General features: G+C 36.5%; 1 protein-coding gene across 1 annotated transcript in view; it reads right to left on the bottom strand.

Moving 5' to 3' along the window:
- The window catches only part of PEX7 (peroxisomal biogenesis factor 7), a gene marked incomplete at its 5' end in the record, with an annotated part of 66474 nt that overhangs the window by 26023 nt on the left and 21194 nt on the right, over positions 1-19257 (bottom strand). The window contains 3 exons of the mRNA XM_014533923.1: positions 14436-14491; positions 15872-15985; positions 17618-17724. Coding sequence (XP_014389409.1) covers positions 14436-14491; positions 15872-15985; positions 17618-17724 — 277 coding nt within the window. The remainder of the gene's footprint in view (positions 1-14435; positions 14492-15871; positions 15986-17617; positions 17725-19257) is intronic.

Raw genomic sequence — 19257 nt, 5'->3', positions numbered from 1 at the left:
TGTTAGCTTCAAGCTACCTGGCTGCCGGCCGCCATCTTGGTTGGCAGTTAATTTGCATATCGCCCTGATTAGCCAATGGGAAGGGTAGCAGAGGTACGGCTAATTACCATGTTTCTCTTTTATTAGATAGGAAGGATTGCTTTAGATAAGCATAAAAAATTTTCAAGGTAAGATAAAAAGGGTATACAGTAGTCCACACCTATCAGCAGTTTAAGTAACCCTCAGCCAATTGTGATCATATAATATTAAATGGAAAATTCCAGAAATAAACAATTCATATGTTTTTAATTGTACATCCTTCTGAGTAGCGTGATGATATCTCATACTTTCTCCCATTTGTCCCACTCAGGATGTGAATCATCCCTTTGTCCAGTGTATCCACACAGTTTATGCTCCCCATCCATTAGTCATTTAGTAGCCCTCTAGGTCAGGGGTCCTCAAACTACGGCCTGCGGGCCACATGCAAATACAAATATTGTATTTGTTCCCGTTTTGTTTTTTTACTTCAAAATAAGATATGTGCAGTGTGCATAGGAATTTGTTCATAGTTTTTTTTTAAACTATAGTCCGGCCCTCCAACGGTCTGAGGGACAGTGAACTGGCCCCCTGTTTAAAAAGTTTGAGGACCCCTGCTCTAGGTTATCAGATCCACTGTTGCTGTATGGCAGTTACTTGTATTCAAGTAACCTTCATTTTACTTAATAATGGCCCCAAAGTGCAAGAGTAGTGATGCTGGCAATTCGGATATGCCAAAAAAAAGTCATAAAGTGCTTTATTTAAGTAAAAAGATATGTATGCATAAGAAACAATGTAAATTATATAAACTATAGGATTCAGTACTAGCCAAGGTTTCAGGCATCCTCTAGGGGTCTTGGAATGTATCCCCAATGGTTATAGGGGGGACTACTGTAATCATTCTCATTTCAGAGATGAGGATAATTACTCAAGGAAATTAAGCAATCCATGGTGACATAGCAAATAAATGGCAGCCCTAAAGCACAGACTCTACTGGCATCAGGTCCAGTACTTTTTCTACTGAAAGATGCTGCCATTCACTTTTTTCTCTAGATCTGGGCCATGATAGTGAATCTGGAATATAGACGGCAGGATCTGGGATTCTTTAGGAAGCTTTGATTAACAACCTGAAAGTTCAAATGGACCTGGACCAAGTTAGGCTTCCCCCTGACTCCTCAAACTACATAGAAAATCCCATAAGCCAAAGTCCATGCCAAGATCCCATTAGTGTGCCAACTTACATTCAAAACCAATACCCTAAGGAAATTATGAGTAGAATAAATATGCACTCCTGTAGCAAGGAGTTCAGAAATTATCCCTTCTCTGTTCTATTTTTTTTTATATGCACTTACTATATCCTCTCATCTACTTTGCTGTCTCCTCCTAACTTAGGTATCACTCAAGTGACTGGCTCTTTTTGTAACCTCAGAGATTTCTATCCTTTAAAAGTGAATTCCCTCTGAGTATACCATGGGCTTATTACTTTATCATCTGTATTGCTTTCAGAGGAGATTAAAAATAGAAATTGTAAACAAGCAAAATTTTGTAAAGGCCTAAACTTTCATTTATTAACTCAAAAATATTTAGTGAATGTTAATGCTCATTTATTTACATGATTGGGTTGGAAAGGTGCTTGTGTTTTGGTTTTGGAACTGGTAATAACAAAGTTTAAAATAGAAAAACACTAATTGCCTGAATATGATTAATTTTGAAGAATTACTGAACAATTTTCAAAGATGACTTTTAGAACACTCAATAGCAAATATCCAGAAACCATACCATATTTATAAACTTTCAAGGTTAAATATAATAAAATTCTAAACTTAAGCTTATCCAGCAAAATAAATTATTCATATTTCAATTAAAATTTTAATTAGATCAGTACTGTGGAGGGGCTGACTCCACTTCATCACAATAAACATTAAGTCCAGGAACCATGTACCACAAAGCCTAGAGTACCTTTGACAAATTAAAGAAAACCATTAGCTGATGGAAGGCTTGTTCTGGGGGCGTTTATGGCTGTGATCCACAAGGATACAGGATGGCTTTCTGAAGAATGACACATCTCAACAAAAAGAGATGAAGGGAAAAAAAAACCCCATAGAGTTTGTTTACTGCTTACTGGCACAAATGAAGAACCATGAAATTTTTTTCCAATAAATATGTGACAATAAACAATATGGTAAGAACTTCACTCATGCAATAGTATCATGATCTCAGGCATGAGAATAGTCTATGTGCATCTGAACTGTAACTGGCACCAGAACGTGGCTACCTAGAGCAAAGATCATTTCACAAAGTTCAGAGGATAATGTGATCAGATGAGGTTTAAGTTCCACACCTAAATGTAGAAGAACGTTAAACTTACAGCAGCAACCTGCCTGTGCTTTGGTCTTGATGAGCAATGTTACCATGAAATACTTAATGTTCTCATCTCTGCAGCTGAGCATTTATGAATAAAACCACTCGGGGTATCAGGTTGTGAAATGTCAGCACAGCGCACAAGGACCTCTTATTTTACAACTCTCTCCTCATTGGAAGATGGATACAGTGGTGGGGAGAAGAAGACAGACATCAACTAAGGTGAAGAAAGAAAAACAGACACAGAGCAGAATACACAAGTCTGTTTACTTTCTGGTGATTGGACGTGAAAGCTTGGGGAGAAAAAAAGATCAGTCTGTAGAAAGAAGAAGATGAAAGTTCCTGGTGAAGCAGGAACTCAGGGTAAAGCAGTTCCAGTACCTTGCCTCGGCTCTGCTGCACCACTGCCCTGGGGCAAAGGGAGCCCAGAGCCTAAGAAACAGTTTCCATTTTTTATTTAAGCTAGCTCAAGATGGTTTCTGTTTCACATGGGAGTGTACACAGGTGTGCTCACACATGTCCTAAAATATATAATGAAGAAAGATAAGGGACTCTGCTGAATTTTATTTAAGATGAAAACAGATCAATAACCATGATTTTATTCTCTGTATGGTTTATTCCATTAGGTCAAATCTTGAAGAATTCAATATCAGAATATTTATTTAGTGTTGCCACACTCTAGGTTGGAATTTCAGGACAGGCCTACAGGATGAATTATTTATCCCTGAATTCTTAGGGGACAAAGTAAATTACTAACAACTGACAGGTAATACCCAGTTGATCAAAATAAATGGGCTCACTATGGAAGACAGTATGGAGTTTCCTCAAAAAACTAAAAATGGAACTCCCATTTGCCCCTGTGATCCCACTTCTAGGAATATATCCCAAGAAACCAGAAACACCAATCAAACTGGAAAGAGAGAAAAAGATGGTAAGTAGTTAATTTAGATATTAGCTGTAGCTTCCTAGTCATACCAGAATTCCTCTTGATTTTATTCAGTTAAATGAAGACCAAATTACCTTCATGGGTGATTTTTATGAAGGGCTGAATGACTTAATTATCTTGGTTTTTTATAGTAGCCTGAAGAGATCCCCACTGACTCCTGTATTTTGACAAAGCTCAAACACTGTTGTAGATAAAAGGGAAGATAACATGAATCTGGACATGTCAAGGGTGCTACACTGAGAACCTCCTGTAAATGGGTAATTGAGGAGCTGTTTCCAAGCTGGACTTTTGACCCCAGAGGCTATAATATCAAGGACAGAGATAATTACAGTCTGGGGTGTCTAAGCCTTGGCTGCTGGGAGAAATAGATCATCATTCCTCCCCCCCAAAAAAATATATGACCATTCTGGCAACGATTCAGAATATCAACTGGCTGCCATGCCTCTTGTAAATATATCCTTCAAAAAGGAGATCTCCTGCATGCCCAAGTCTACTGCTTTCCCAAGACTCAAGCTTCCTTCAAAATCTACATTCTCCTTATTTATTATTGACATCAATTTCAACTGCATCAAAGCTATCAATGAAGGCCAAAGTTGTTAACCTTAGTAATATTAATTTAAGCCATATACTCTCATTAAAACGATATCGGTTACAAAAAAATAAAAAAAATAAAAATGGGCTCACTATGTTTGTAAATAACTAGGAGAGGGAAACACTGAGGTTCTACTCAAGTACCTTCTTAAAAACTACCCTTGAACAGATCTGCGTCCACTAATTCTACAGGCTTGTAACAAAGAACAGCAGCTTCGAGCCATGTTCCCTCGATCTTTCACCTCAGAGGCAATCACTTTAAATTCTTTTAGCCGTTTCTTCTGATTTTTTACTCTGTATTTTGGAATAATATGCTCAGAGAATTCACTGATTATGTTCATTTTCAGATATTATCTTTTTACTTCCTACTATGGAAGATGAGGCAAAGCAATATCTACATTAGGAAATATATACAACAAAACCCACAGTTGTCTTATTGAAACTGCACAGAGAATTTTTTAAAAATTATAATGCAAATTAACTGACAAACTCCATAAATTTTCTGTTGGGACTAATCAGCACAATTCAAAGTTCAAAGCAGTGACTTACATGGCATTAACCTCAGGCTTAACATTCCTCATGTGCTTGCATTAGGGTGTGAATTAGACACAGATTTGGTTTGATTCTTAAAGAACACTGTTAATACTAAATAATTCTGAAAACATTCTGCAATTATAAATCAAGGTACTTAAAATCAAATGTCTTACAAGAAGAAAATAAAAGTCTTACAAGTTTCTTTCTAATTAATGCATGTTGTTTCATTTTATAGGAAATTATTTTCATTTTTCACCTGGCATTTAACTTGCAAAATTACGTTTCACTTCATCAAAAGATCTTCCAGGATTGCAATAATCATCACAAGAATTTTCTAATTTAAACAAGTCAAATGGAAAAACTCTTTTGGAACATATTAAAAAAAAACCCCAACATAATAAACTCAGGAGTTACTGCTTCATACATACAAATATCTTAAACATTAGGTATATGAAGCTCATAGAGATTTATCAGTAAATCACATATTACAATTAGTTGTGGAAAAATAATATCTATCTGTAACTTTAGTTAACAATCAGGATATCAATACAATGGTTCCAAATTTATTAAATACTAAAATGTTGCAATCTAGTCAATACTGATTTAAACAATAGAACAGCAAGTTTTCTCTGTGAAAAATACCATTTTCTTATCCCAACAGGACTTTCCACTTTAATTCAGTTTTAGTGATCACTACTTTAAATACATAGTGAAAACCATATTAAAATATAATAATTTGCAGGCTTTTAAAAAATAAATATTATTATTCATTTCAGAGAGGAAGCGAGAGGGAGAGAGAGAAATACCAATGATGAGAGAGAATCATTGATCAGCTGCCTCCTGCATGCCCCACACTGAGGATTGAGCCTGCAACCCTGGCATGTGCTCTGATGGGGAATTGAACCATGACCTCCTGGTTCATAGGTCGATGCTCAACCATTGAGCCATGTCGGCTGGGCCATTTGCAGGCTTTTACAGTCAGTGACCAAAGAGTATCAACATTTTTTATATAATTTAAATTCACTCACATTTATAAACAAATGTATTTGGTATATCCATGTCCCAGACGCTAGGGACAAAACAATGAAACAGACAAGTCCTACCCTGTAATCAGGCAATGTGTTTTATTAAATATATTCAGTACAAAAATATCCTTATAAGAATTAAACAAATATGTGAATGCATATATTCTCATTCTTAAAAAGAAAACTAAGACAACTACATTAAGATGCTTTCCTATTATCAGTGGTGAAGTCTAGTGAACCTCTGTCAAAAAGCAAAAACTGTGATGCGTTACAAAGACATTTATATCTAAGATATCGGAAAGATATGGAATATTAAATCACTCTTTGATCATTTAAAAATTCACATGCCGAAACCGGTTTGGCTCACTGGATAGAGCGTCGGCCTGTGGACTGAAAGGTCCCAGGTTCGATTCCGGTCAAGGGCATGTACCTGGGTTGCGGGCACATCCCCAGTAGGAGATGTGCAGGAGGCAGCTGATCGATGTTTCTCTCTCATCGATGTTTCTAACTCTCTATCTCTCTCCCTTCCTCTCTGTAAAAAATCAATAAAATATATTTTAAAAAAAAATTCACAGTTCCTGCAAATAGTATCATATCATTAGCCACATAATTTCTGGTGATTTGATAAACAAATGTAAAGGAATTACAACAACTATCTTAAACATGAGGTAAAATGATCATTTGAAGCTGCATATGAGCTCATCTTCAGCCACATTTCTTATCTATTTACTTTGACTGACCTTTTTTTGTGGGTAAGGGGGACTAGGTAAAGTTGAAATGAAAGGTTTGAGACAGAGTACATATTCAGCTATACTATCTGTTTACTCTGCCTGACCTTTTTTTATGGGGAAGGGGAAGAAAGAGAATTATCTGCTCCTGAGAATCTCTATGCTAATAAACATAAGGATCAAAAAAGTCCATCAACCATACCAAAGTTAAGACACTTACTATATAAAGGCAAATCCCACGAGAGTAAATGTGACAAAGATAAAAGGTATTTCTGTATCTGCTGCTTTTTAAGAGTCTATGTTTACTACAATCCAATTAAAGGCCACTTTCCTGTTAATGCAATATAATAAAGCTATTTATCTTATATTACAATTAAACAGTATATTAAATGTCACATTTATTAGAAGGTATTAGTAAGAAATGTTTTAAGTATCTTATTTTACAGCTGACTTTCTCAAATGTTTCTATTTTGAAAATGACTAACCAACAGAAAAATTCAAAGAATAATACGATGAACACCCATATACTCTTCACCTAGCTTTACCAATTGTTAAAACTTCGGCATATTTCCTTTATTTTTCTCTCTCTACACATACATACATAAAATAATATTTTTTATTATTCAAAATAAATTGCAAACACCATCAAGAGTATGTATGTACAGTAATATGGTACTAAGTAAAAAATTTGAGGAACATATATGTGAATGAAAAAAGGAAGGAAACTTGAGTGCTTGAAATGGCCAGGCACTATGTGAACAGCTTGGCATATAATGATTTCTAAACCTCATAACAATATGTTTTATGAGTGAGGAAACAACAGCTCAGGGAGATTTAGTGACTTTATAAGAGATTAAATATAACAATAGCTAGTAATGGTATATCCAAGATCTTAAACTATACCTCTTTTTCTATTACATTGTGCTATCTTCCTCAGAAATAATTTCTAACAAATATGTAGATACAATATAATAGTTTAGAAGAAAATGTAGGTTGAATTGAAGTGGAAATGGTCACATGGTTATAGATTTGAATAAAAAGATATATTCAACTTTGCATAGTACATCTGCTGTTCTGGTTCATGCTGCACTATATTCACAAGGTATGCTTCCCCCACCTCACCTTGACAGGGCAATAAGAACTCCCATTCACAAAGCTCCTTAGTAGCTTTAAGCACATAATTATATTCTTATAATTATGCCAGGTAAGGCATAAATAATGGCTATCTTAACTCTCCCTATGGTACTTATGTTTTAAATTAGGAAACATACTATTAATATTCTCATTTAAAATATCTGTTACTACAGGCCTGGTGCACGAATTCGTACACCAGTGGGGTCCCTCAGATCAGGCTGAAGCTGCCATCCCCGGAGGGGTCCCGGATTGCAAGAGGGTGCAGGCCAGGCTGAGGGACCCCACTGGTGCACAATCGGGGCCAGGGAGGGACACAGGAGGTTGGCCAGCCGGGGAGAGACTGCAGGAGGGCTCCAGGGAGTGTCCAGCCCATCTCGCTTAGTCCCGATTGGCTGGACTCCAGCAGCAACCTACCAGTCGGAGCATCTGCCCCCTGGTGGTCAGCGCACATCATAGTGAGTGGTTCAGTGGCCTTAGCATATCATTAGCATATAAGGCTTTGATTGGTTGAACGGATGACCGGATACTTAAGCATATTGGGCTTTTATTATATAGAATTTCTTTGAGCACTAATTATGTGCCAAGAGCATTTCCAGATACTTTCATTTAATCCTCTGAACATCTCCAAAAGATAGGTATCATTTCCTGTATTGCATGATTAGCAAATGGAGGAGCCAGCCTTTCACCTCAAATCTGACTGACTCAAAGATCCATATGCTCACTCCACCACACAGTGGATTTCTAACCCATAGAACTTTCCTGTATGCCTCCAGTAGCAAGGCATGGGGAGGGACAGGGCTAATTCTAGATAACCTCCTATCTCTACTTTGTACTTCCCTCTCACCTCCTTGTTAATTTGGAATTTTATTAAATTATACTTTGAGTTAATGTTTAGAAAAAGCTATTCTATTGTAACTTGCACTTAAATATTTTTTTTGAATGAAATAGTTACCGAGTCTTGGTCCTAGATTATCTAATCTCCCTCCCAAAACCTTAAGGTTATATAATTTCAAGTTAAATTATATTGCTTTCTTTTTCAGGAATATATCCCATATATAACTTGGGAGTCAAATATAATGTTTTAATAATTTAGTTATAGTTATATAATTCACTTAACAACAGATATGGTATGTATTTACTATGGTAATATTGTACGTACTTAGGAATCTGACTTTTGAGAGGAACAATAACCCAAACAGAGAGCCCAAAAATATAGGGAAGTGTGTATATGTGATAAATAGCTATTTTTAAGTCTTAAATTTTATTAAGTGAGCAGATTAAGACTTGTACACAGAAAAGCATAATAACATGATAGCTAGAAGTGAAGAAGTATAGGGAAAAGATAAAAAGTGAAAGAGCCTGGCTGGTGTGGCTCAGTGGATTGAGTGTCGTCCTGTGCATTAAGAGTTCGCTGGTTGATTCCTGGTCAGGGCACATGCCTAGGTTGCAGGCTTGATACCCAGTAGGGGGCGTGCAGGATTCAGCTGATTAATGTTTCTTTCTCATCAATATTTCTATCTCCCTCTCTCTCGGAAAAAGATGAATAAAAACATATATATCTATAATAATAAAAGCATAATATGCTAATTAGACCAGATGTCATTCTGGAGTCCTTCCAGATGAAGCTGGGGCTGGAGGGAAGCCTGGGTCCCAGGTGCCAGAAGGAAGCCGGTGCCGGCAGCCAGGGGAAGGAAGGCCTACTCTCGCACGAATTTCGTGCATCAGGCCTCTAGTATACATATAATGCCTTAAACTTATGAGTAAGGAAAATAACGATTCGGGGTGATGCCCGAATTCTCACTGCTAATGTGAGATGAATTTTTGAGTGGGTAAAGGTTGCCCCTAAGGTGACCCGCCTACTTTGCAAAATGCCTGGGAGTTTCAATCTGCCCCAAAACAAAACAAAACAAACAAACAAACAAAAATATATTTTTTTAAGTGAAAGAAAAAAACTGTAAAGTAAACTTTCTGGGGATCACAGTTCCTTAGGACAGTCCTGTATTAAACAGAACATTTCAATAGCTGATAAAATGCCAGCTGTGGTCAGAGGAAGTTACAGTTCTGTTAAGGAAGATTTAAGGTGTTGTTAAATTATAACTCAATTAAAGAAGATAAAAAAAGTATGTGTGAAATCCCACACATCAGTAATCTACTTAAAATTCTGGTTATACCTTTCCAAACATTTTTCAATAAATGTTTATATATATGTGTATGTTTATACATGTGTACAAGTGTGCATTATCCTATCCTATATAATAAAAGCTTAATATGCTAAGTGTCCAGTCATCCGTTCAACCAATCAAAACATAATATGCTAATGATATGCTAAGGCCGCTCAACCGCTCACTATGACGTGCATTGACCACCAGGGGGCAGAGAGTCAACTGGTCAATCAGTCGTTATGACGTGCACTGACCACCAGGGGGCAGATGTTCTGACCGGTAGGTTAGCTTGCTGCTGGGGTCTGGCTGATTGGGACTGAGCGAGATGGGCCGGACACGCCTTAGAGCCCTCCTGTGGTCCCTCCCCGGCCGGATCGTGCACCGGTGGGTCCCTCAACCTGGCCTGTGCCGTCTTGTAATCTGGGACCCCTTGGGGGATGTCGGAGAGCTGGTTTCAGCCAGATCCCACAGGCCACTCCCCTTGGGAGGGTGCCAGATGCAGGGCTCATGGCTGGTGAGCACTGCTGCAGCAGCATGAGCCTCTCTCGATCGGGACTGATTGGGTGCGAGCCTGCAGCAGGCACAGTGGGGCCAGGTTGAGCAGCACGAATTTGTGCACCAGGCCTCTAGTATAGATATAATATATATATATTATAATTCCAAAATGTTTTAAAACCCATCCTATATAATAAAAGGCTAATATGCAAATGGTCATCACGCCCTCACGTGTAACAACCGATCAGCAGGAGGCTGCATAGTAGCAGGCGCACGCGGGTGGGTGGGGCTGCGTGCGTGGTGAGGCATGTGCAGGTGGGTGGGGCTGTGTGTGCGACCAGTCACCAGGAGATGCCTGGAGCACCTCTGGGTCCCTCCCCACCCCCCCCACGGCTCCCGCGGGCGGCGGCAGCAGCTCCCTCCTGCCTCCCTCCCGTGGAAGCGGCGTAGCTCCCTGCTGGCTCCCGCAGGTGCGCTGCGGCTCCCGCCGGCTACCACGGAAGCAGTGGGCAGCCTACTGAGCATGATTTCGCATGCTGGGCCACTAGTATTAAGATAAAAATTATGGCACATAAACTTTTATGCATCCATCATTGTCAAGAGTCACTTATGTGGAATACTTCAATTCTGAAATGATTATAGAGATTAGAGGCAATATTTTGTTATTATTAACTTAGTCTCTATGGAGAACATCCTTACATAATAGTGAAAAACAGAAATACGTAAAGTCCCTAGGATTAAAGAAGTTTCCAAGTATCAAGTAACATAAAAAGACTTAGACATAGAAGATCTAAGTGCAGGTCTAGCTCTATTCCTTGCCAGCTATGTGACATCGGCCAGCCCTCCTACCTCACTGAGTCAACTGTCTTCTAGATAAAGTAAGCACCCCCACAACAGTGTGTGTGGATTAAAAGAAATATTTTATGTGAAAATACTTTGTAAACTAGACACGGCTAATCAAAAATAAGAATTTAAATAACAGATATAATGTAGAAGAATTTTAAGTATAATAAAGACTTGTCTTCTCTTAGACCAGCGGTTCTCAACCTGTGGGTCGCGACCCCTTTGGGGGTCCAACGACCCTTTCACAGAGTTCGCCTAAGACCATCCTGCATATCAGGTATTTACATTACGATTCACAAGAGTAGCAACATTACAGTTATGAAGTAGCAACGAAAATAATTTTATGGTTGGGTCACAACATGAGGAACTGTATTTAAAGGCCAGAAGGTTGAGAACCACTGCTTTAAACTCATCTCCTTTTAGTTTATTCACTCTTACAGACTGAATTATCAGTAAGTTAATGACTTTTGAATCCACATTTATAGCCCTTTCCTCCAGTCTAGCTTCACAGTTTCAATCTGGAAACACTTGGGGTGGATGGAAAACAACTGATAATTTTTCTTCTTTTCTGCCACGTTGCCGTTATTTAACTCCCATGCTAAAAATTCTATAATAACTCCTTAGTATTTTATATATACTATTTTAAAAAAACAAAACCTGGTTTTGGTATCATTTTAATTGAGAGCTGGAAGCCTCAGTGTGATTATGTTTCCTGGTTTGTCTCCCTGCTTTTATTATATCAGTCAAAAAAAAAAAAAGTTAAAGCATGTAATTTCTCTCAAGGCATTGTAATTTATTCTATTAGAAGTACAATCAACACAAACAAAGTTATATAGCTTCTCCCATATAAAATACTGACTCAGAAGGAGAGAGGAATTCTGGGTAGTTGAGGCAATCAGGTTATGTAAGTCTAAAATTCTTAGTGTATCCTCACAAAAACCAATACAGAACAACAAAAAGAACAACTAATACTACACAAAACTCAGATCTTTAACACATCCAAACTTCTAATCACATGTAAAAAGAAAAAGACAAACAGAATACCAATGAGCTATCTCCCATGTTCCAGCTGCAAGCCTCTGCGGACAGTGAGGGCAGTTTAGGGAAAACAAAACTGAACAGGGAAGAGAGAAGCAGAGACATATGGTCTTCATTTATTAGAAAATTTAAAAAATCCTATCAAAATAAAATGGATACAATAATTCAAACAATTCACCTGACAAACGATTCACTCCAAGAAAACAGACAGCAAAGTAGAAGAAAACTAGAATATAACATCCTAAATTGAATTAAACATCTTTAAACAAGCATTTGGAGACATCAAAAAAAGGAAAAAGCCTTGATCAATGTAGTATAAGAGTAGATTTCATTTCTGTCCCTGCTTCAAAATACAGGGCTCCTAAAACCCTTGGAATTTCCTGAATGACAGAAGAGTATTTTGTTATTCATGAGGAGCCTCCTTTGAGCACACCAGAGTTTTTGCTAATGAGGTAATTTAGGATGGGGCCCCTATATAACCTCTGGAAGGGGCTGGTAACCAGAAAGACCAAGGGATTAGAGGGCTAGACTTTCAACCCCACCCACTAACCACCAGGGAAGGAAGTGGGGGCTGAAAATTAAGCTCTATAAAAACTCTTGAACAATAAGATCTGATGAGTTTCAAGACTGAACACAACCACAAGCTGGGAGAGTGGTTCACCCCAGTTTCTGCACTTGGGGCCTTCACGAACTCTCCCTATGTACCTCTTCATCTGTCTATCTTTATCCTTTATAATATTTTAAAAATAAACTGGTAAAAGCCATTCTAATTTGCAACAGCATGGATGGAACTGGAGAGCATTATGCTAAGTGAAATAATTCAGTCAATGAAGGAAAAATACCACATGCTCTCACACATTCATGGATAATAGAGACCATTATAAACTTTTGAACAATAATAGATACAGAGGCAGAGCTGCCTCAAACAGATTGTCAAACTGCAGCGGGAAGGCTGGGGAGGGTTGGGGGGCAGGAGGGAAGGGGGTAAGAGATCAACCGAAGGACTTGTATGCATGCATATAAGCATAACCAATGGACATAAGACACTGGGGGGTAGGGGAGGCCAGGGGATTGTCAAGGGCCGGGGGGGAAAAAAGGACACATATGTAATACCCTTTGTAATACTTAAAATTTTAAAAAAATTAAAAAAAAAAAGCCATTCTAAAAAATTACCAAGTCTGAGGAGGGGGTCATGGGGACCTCCAATTTATAGTTGGTAGGTTAGAAGTACATGTGACAACCTGAACTTCTGATTGACATAAAAAATGGGGCAGTCTTGTGGAACTGAGTCCTTAATCTATAGGATCTGATGTTATCTCAGAACTAGGGTAAATTTATAGGATACCTAGTTGGTGTCTGCTGAGAACTGAAGAATTGCTTGGTGGGAGAAAACCCCACACACATTTGGTCTCAAGAATACTGACAGTAGAGGAGAAAAATAGTTTTTCCCTTATAATCAGGAATTGCAAAAACAAAGAAAAGAAGTGGGCAAAAACAGAAAGAAGTGAAATAGAGCTGAATAAACACAAGAAAGAAATAGAGGGGGAAAGGCAAAATTATATCAGAAATGAAGACAAAATTACATAGTGCCCAAAGAATACATTTACATAACATAATAACGGCTCTGAAAACAGCAGAAAAACAACCAACAGAATGAAAATGAGATTTTTTTAAAATTAACAAGTAAAAAGCATCAGAGAGAAAGCATTTGATATAGAAGACTGCGAAAAGAGATTCAATTTATGTTGAGAGCCTCTGTAAATGATAAACCATTGTCCCAGAACTAATATTTCAAATTATAATCCAAAAAAAACTTTTGGAAAGAAAAGAAGACCTGAAGCTACATTATTTAAAGAACCCACTGAACTCTTTAACCTGCAGCAAGCAAACGAAACTGAAAAAAGATCGAATAACTCACGAGGACAAGACCATTAACTGCCATCGAAATTCTCAAAAACAACATAAAACAAGGCCAAAATGAGGGAGCATTTTCAAAAAGCTGCAGGAAAGAAATGTAAATTTAGTTTATGTTCAGTTAAGCTATCCTTTAAGTATCGAGGACATAGAGAAACAGTTTTAAACATACAAGGGCTCCTAATCATCAGCCCTTCTTGAGGAATCTACTAGAAGAAAAATTCACCAAACCAAGAGATGATGGGGAAATTTCAGCAAAAAAATTGGTGATGAATACTTAATATATTTAGTTACATATCTAAAAGCAAAACAAAGGTAGAAATAAGAGTAGAAGAATAATATATAATATGAAGGTGCTATATGTTATATATTGCATGTTGTGACAAAGTATAAATAAAACAACTCAAAATTTGATGGAGAAGGGAGAGTGGAAAATAAGGAAAGTAGAATAAATGCCTTGGTTATATATGCAATCAATAGAAGTTAAAGTAAATACCATTAAAAACTCACAAACCAGTGGCAAATTTTCAAATGCGCCCAGCTCACATTTTTTTATATTAGTAAGATAAATAGATTATCTTCCTAAAAATTGCAAAGATGCAACTGCTATTAGGTATTTCACAATGAAACTTATCCAAAACTACTGTACCTTACAGTAAAGTCATAGGAACAAGAGGCCAGCACAGACGAATGAAATGGTGAAAACTATAAAACAAAACATTTTATTGGTTAGCTGTAATTATAACATGCTTAATAAGTTAAAATCTAGTCAGGGCTGTCACTAAAAATTATGCTTTTCTGAACCTTATATGCTTTAATTCAAGGCAAAAATATTTTAGCCTTTTATGTACATTATCATCTACAGGAAAAACACTTAACTTTAAAATAGTATCTTTTACATAAGTAATAACATACTTTCATAAGCTGCCCTTTGCATGACATTTCTTTATTGTCTTTCTCACCAGTACTTTAATAGTTACATACACATAATAACCAGATTTGCCAACTTTCTAGTTTGCAAAATACTTTCACTACATTACCCTATTTCATTCTCAGAAGCACTGTGGACAAAAACTGAAAATATCTTCAACTACTAAAACCTGTGTGCCAGGGCACTGTGTCTCATATGTTAAGTTGCAGTCAGTAAAATTTAAAATATTAATTTAATTAAAATTTTAGATTTTTGAAATAGGAATAGCATAATTATCTTATTGAAAAGATCAATAAGCCCAGCTGGAGTAGCTCAGCAGTTGAGCATTGACCTATGAACCAGGAGGCCACAGTTCGATTCCCGGTCAGGGCATATGCCTGGGTTGCGGGCTCAATCCCCAGTAGGGGGCATGCAGGAGGCAGCCAATCAATGATCCTCTCTCATCGTTGATGTTTCTCTCTCTCTCCCCCTCTCCCTTCCTGTCTAAAATCAATAAAAATATTTTTTTTAATAAACAAAAGATCAATAAGGTACTTTTTACCTTCAGTGTTAAAAACAAAGAATGAAATTCAAAGATGTGACTTAGTAAGATGTTTTCTACAGTGAATTAGCAAAGCCTACCTAAATAGAAGCTGGAAAACTAAATTATGGCTGTTATAAGCAGGCAAATTTCTTAGGAGCAGCAGAAAAAAAGTTATCCCATCCTCTGCTGTTTACAGAGTGGAAAACTTTTTATACCTCAAATGTTTGTGAACATTCATATATACTATCATGGTAGAGAAAAGAAAAATATTAACCATTTTGCTATATGAGTTTCAACAAAGTAAAGAGACCGTCTCACTGAATGCAAAATTATGAAGCATATAATACTAAAAGTAATTACTATATAGTTAAAAAATATTAAAAGAATAGTAGATTGGGGATGACAGAATAAAAAAATTATTTAACTCTAAGTATGAATTGGCTACATTGTCCCAATTCATTCAATAATTATTCAAATATTTTACCTAATATTAGCTTTCACTGTTCACTATAACTAGTTGGGTAACAAAAACATGCATAAAAAATAATAAATAACTCCAACCCATAAGCACCTTTTATACTTCATTGGTTATATTTTATTCTATGTATAAAAAGAAAAGATAAAAACTTACTTTCACTCTCCTGATAGCATAGGTGTGACCAAGCAGTTCAAACACTGGTTGTCGAACATTCCTCAAGTCCCAGCCCCTCAAACTACAATCAACTGCCCCCGTCACCAGCAAATTCTGAAAGCAATGCAAAGAAAAGTAAACTGTGACAACTTTTCAATTAAGTAGTGTCCAGGCTTTTCTACTAGAAACAATATCTATTTTCAGATCATTATTTAATTAGAACACAGGAGTCATTCTTGAGAAGTTATATGAGAAGTATAGAAAGGAATCAAAATATACATCAGAAAAGCAAAAATTAGTCTGACTTGAGAGAAAAAGAACTACATATACTTTAAGCATGTGTGGAACACTACACACTACAGAAAAAGGCACAGTCCCAAATAGCATTATAGATTTTCCAATCCACCTTTAGTAATATTAAGAAGTACGTAATGGATTAAAAATTACATCTGACAATGAATTACCTTTCTCTTCAGCATGCCCTGGGGGTTTACTGGGCATTAAAAGGCAAAAGTTCTGTTAATTAAGAAATATTTTAAAGCAAAGGTATAAATTAAATCTTTATATATTTTTCTACATCTAAATCAATCATTGTTCCCAACTCCCACAGGGCATGTCTTAATATGATATCTAAACATATCAGAAAATCTATGCAAATAATGATAAGCCTCCTTATCTAGTGGGTTTTGAAACTTCTGCTTTTTACAAACCCAAGTGGATCCAGAGTTCCTGGCTGAATAGGCCAAGTGCCAAGTTCACACTCAGCTCTATCCCACATCAACCAGAGCAATAATTCATTGTCTGAATGTGTTGGGTTTCAGTATAAGCTCATTTAAAGGTAAGTTTAAATGTTTAAAAATAAAATTTAAAGCACTCTCAAGTGTCAATGGGCATCTTTTTTAGAATTCCCAAATATATAGCTCACAATTTCATTTTCCTATATGAAAAAATCATTATGATGAGAATAAACTATAGTTATCAGCACTGAAATTTTTATTTTGATCAAGTATTACTATTGAACAGGTACTGTATTTTTTAAATCTATTTTATTTCTTTTTATTTAAAAAACTCTGCCAATATAATATGCTCTTAATTTTAATTCATTAATTTAACACAGGGGAAAATAAGGCATATGTTTTACTTCTTTGTCACAGCAGCAGACCACTTCAGGTATATAAATATATATATGTCAGCACATATTTGATTCATTGCTATCTCTAATTCATATGTTTCTGTGGTTAACTGAAGTGTTACAAGAAGTTACAACTGGACACTTCTATCTTAAGAAGCATGAAGCTTGGTTAGGCTTATAAGGGAAGATAAAACAGAAAATATTAAAAACTGATGGAATGTTAAATTAAAAATCAACCTACAAATAGTTCAGCAGCCTGAGTAGCAAAATGAACAAGGATGGAAAGCAAAAGTTGACACAAATTGGCAGGGTTAAGGGCAATAAAGAAAAAAAAAACACATAAATTGTAAAGCAGTTTCCGAAACAAACAAGTAAGGCTGCACTGTTGAACTTTGAGAATTTCTGTTTCTTATTCTGCCTGTTTTATGTGCACTTAAATCCAATTAATGCTAATGCAGGTCACTCACAATCGTCAATTAGAAGTGAAAGGGACTAAATTTAACTTAATGGCTCATAAACACTATCAAATCCACATAAACAAAGACAAAATAAAATCTAGAACATTTCACCATTAGGAAGAGCTGGGCAGATCAGGATAGAGCCAGACAGAGTACCTCATTGTATTTACACCAGTCGCAACTCAAAACTTCTGCCTGATGTGCTGGAACCACAATTCTGACTCCTGCTGCCTTCACGTCCCAAATCCTCAGGGTCTGATCACCTGGTGAAAGAGGAAGACTTGATCACTGTGCATCACACCACCAGCATGCTCAGTGACATGTATTCATGATGGTAACTCATGGGAAACACACTGCTTTCACTGACAGGATACTGCCATGTGTTTATCACATAAATACACATGTTGTTTTTAACTATAATAATGCACTATAAGACCTACTAAAACTGATGAACTCAAACAAATAATACACCATGACAATGTTTTTTAGATGTACTCAAATTGGAAAAATCTGAATCTCACACTGAGAAAAGCACAGTGCTGACCAAACACACATCTGTGCTTTTTTTCTTCAGGAAAAGAGCCCAAAAATCCTTGCTTCTAATAAATAAAGTTAGTGCCCTGTATCAGCACATGCTATAGGAAACAAAACAGTAACAATTTTACTATGAAGTGTAGGCAAAGTCTACCAAGCCAAAATGGAGAATTTTTAAATCTTAGTTTTTATGTTTGCCACATTTTAATCGGCCATCCGGAGAGATTTTTTTCTCCTTGGAAAAAAACAAGTTGAAAAATTTTAAGAATTATACTTTGCATTATTACAAAACTGGTTTACATTGCTTAGCTGCACAAAGTCACCCCTGATTAAATGTTTTATGTGCTGTTTACCTTGAATTTTTGTAAACTATGAGAAAAAAACAAAATGCCCAGATGAATAAATCCCAGGATAAATAAATATATATAGCTACATCAAAAGTAAATTACAATTACTGATCATGAAAGAAAGCTAGTTCATATTGATGAAAAGATTGTGGTCTATGGGGTGGTGGCAGTCAAGGTCTTGAATTCCATTAGTGGTTGTGCAACCCTGCACAAGTTCTAGGATATCTCTGAGAATGATTCCTCATTGCTAAAAAAGAACAATGCTTACATGCAGGGTTGTACAAGAATTTAGTGTAATAAAAGTTTCTGCAAAGCACCTATCATGACTGCTAGCACAGAGTAGATATTTTAATAAATGGCATATAGAAGTGCTAAATCTTTAAATTACTCTTTACTTACCTACATATATGTTCCTCTATTTCAGATTCTTAATCAGATCATTTAGCTAAATTTAGCTATTTTAGATAATTTTTTTCCTGATTTCCTTGGATGTTGCTTAAGAAAGATAAGTATTAATTTGTTGGTAGTAATGAAATGTAGAGGTTGCAGGTCTGCAACTGATAGGAGAAGCTGACCAGACAGGTCCAAGCAAGGCCTGTAGGTAAAGGAGATCCCTAATCATCTTGGAGGGAGTGATGAAGTTCACTTGGAGCTTCAGTCGCTAAAAGCCTAGTCATAGACAAAAACATTGGATTCTGCACGAGGCTAAATGGTGTACACCAGCTTTCAAAAATTTATCTTATATTAGGGCTGAAACTATAAAGTCTGCTATAACTATTAAGCATTGCTTAAAGTTCAGAGAGCTTGTGTTCACCCTAAAAATTACATTATATGGGTATGAATGATTTAAGGTGACAAAATATTATAATGAATGTTGACTAGGAGATTAAGAAATAACTGTTATTCTAGCAACAA

The sequence above is a fragment of the Myotis brandtii genome, unplaced genomic scaffold, assembly GCF_000412655.1.
Source record: "Myotis brandtii unplaced genomic scaffold, ASM41265v1 scaffold123, whole genome shotgun sequence".
Lineage (NCBI taxonomy): Eukaryota > Metazoa > Chordata > Mammalia > Chiroptera > Vespertilionidae > Myotis > Myotis brandtii.
Note: the sequence above shows the minus strand (reverse complement) of the source record. Positions and strands in the feature narration are given on the sequence as shown.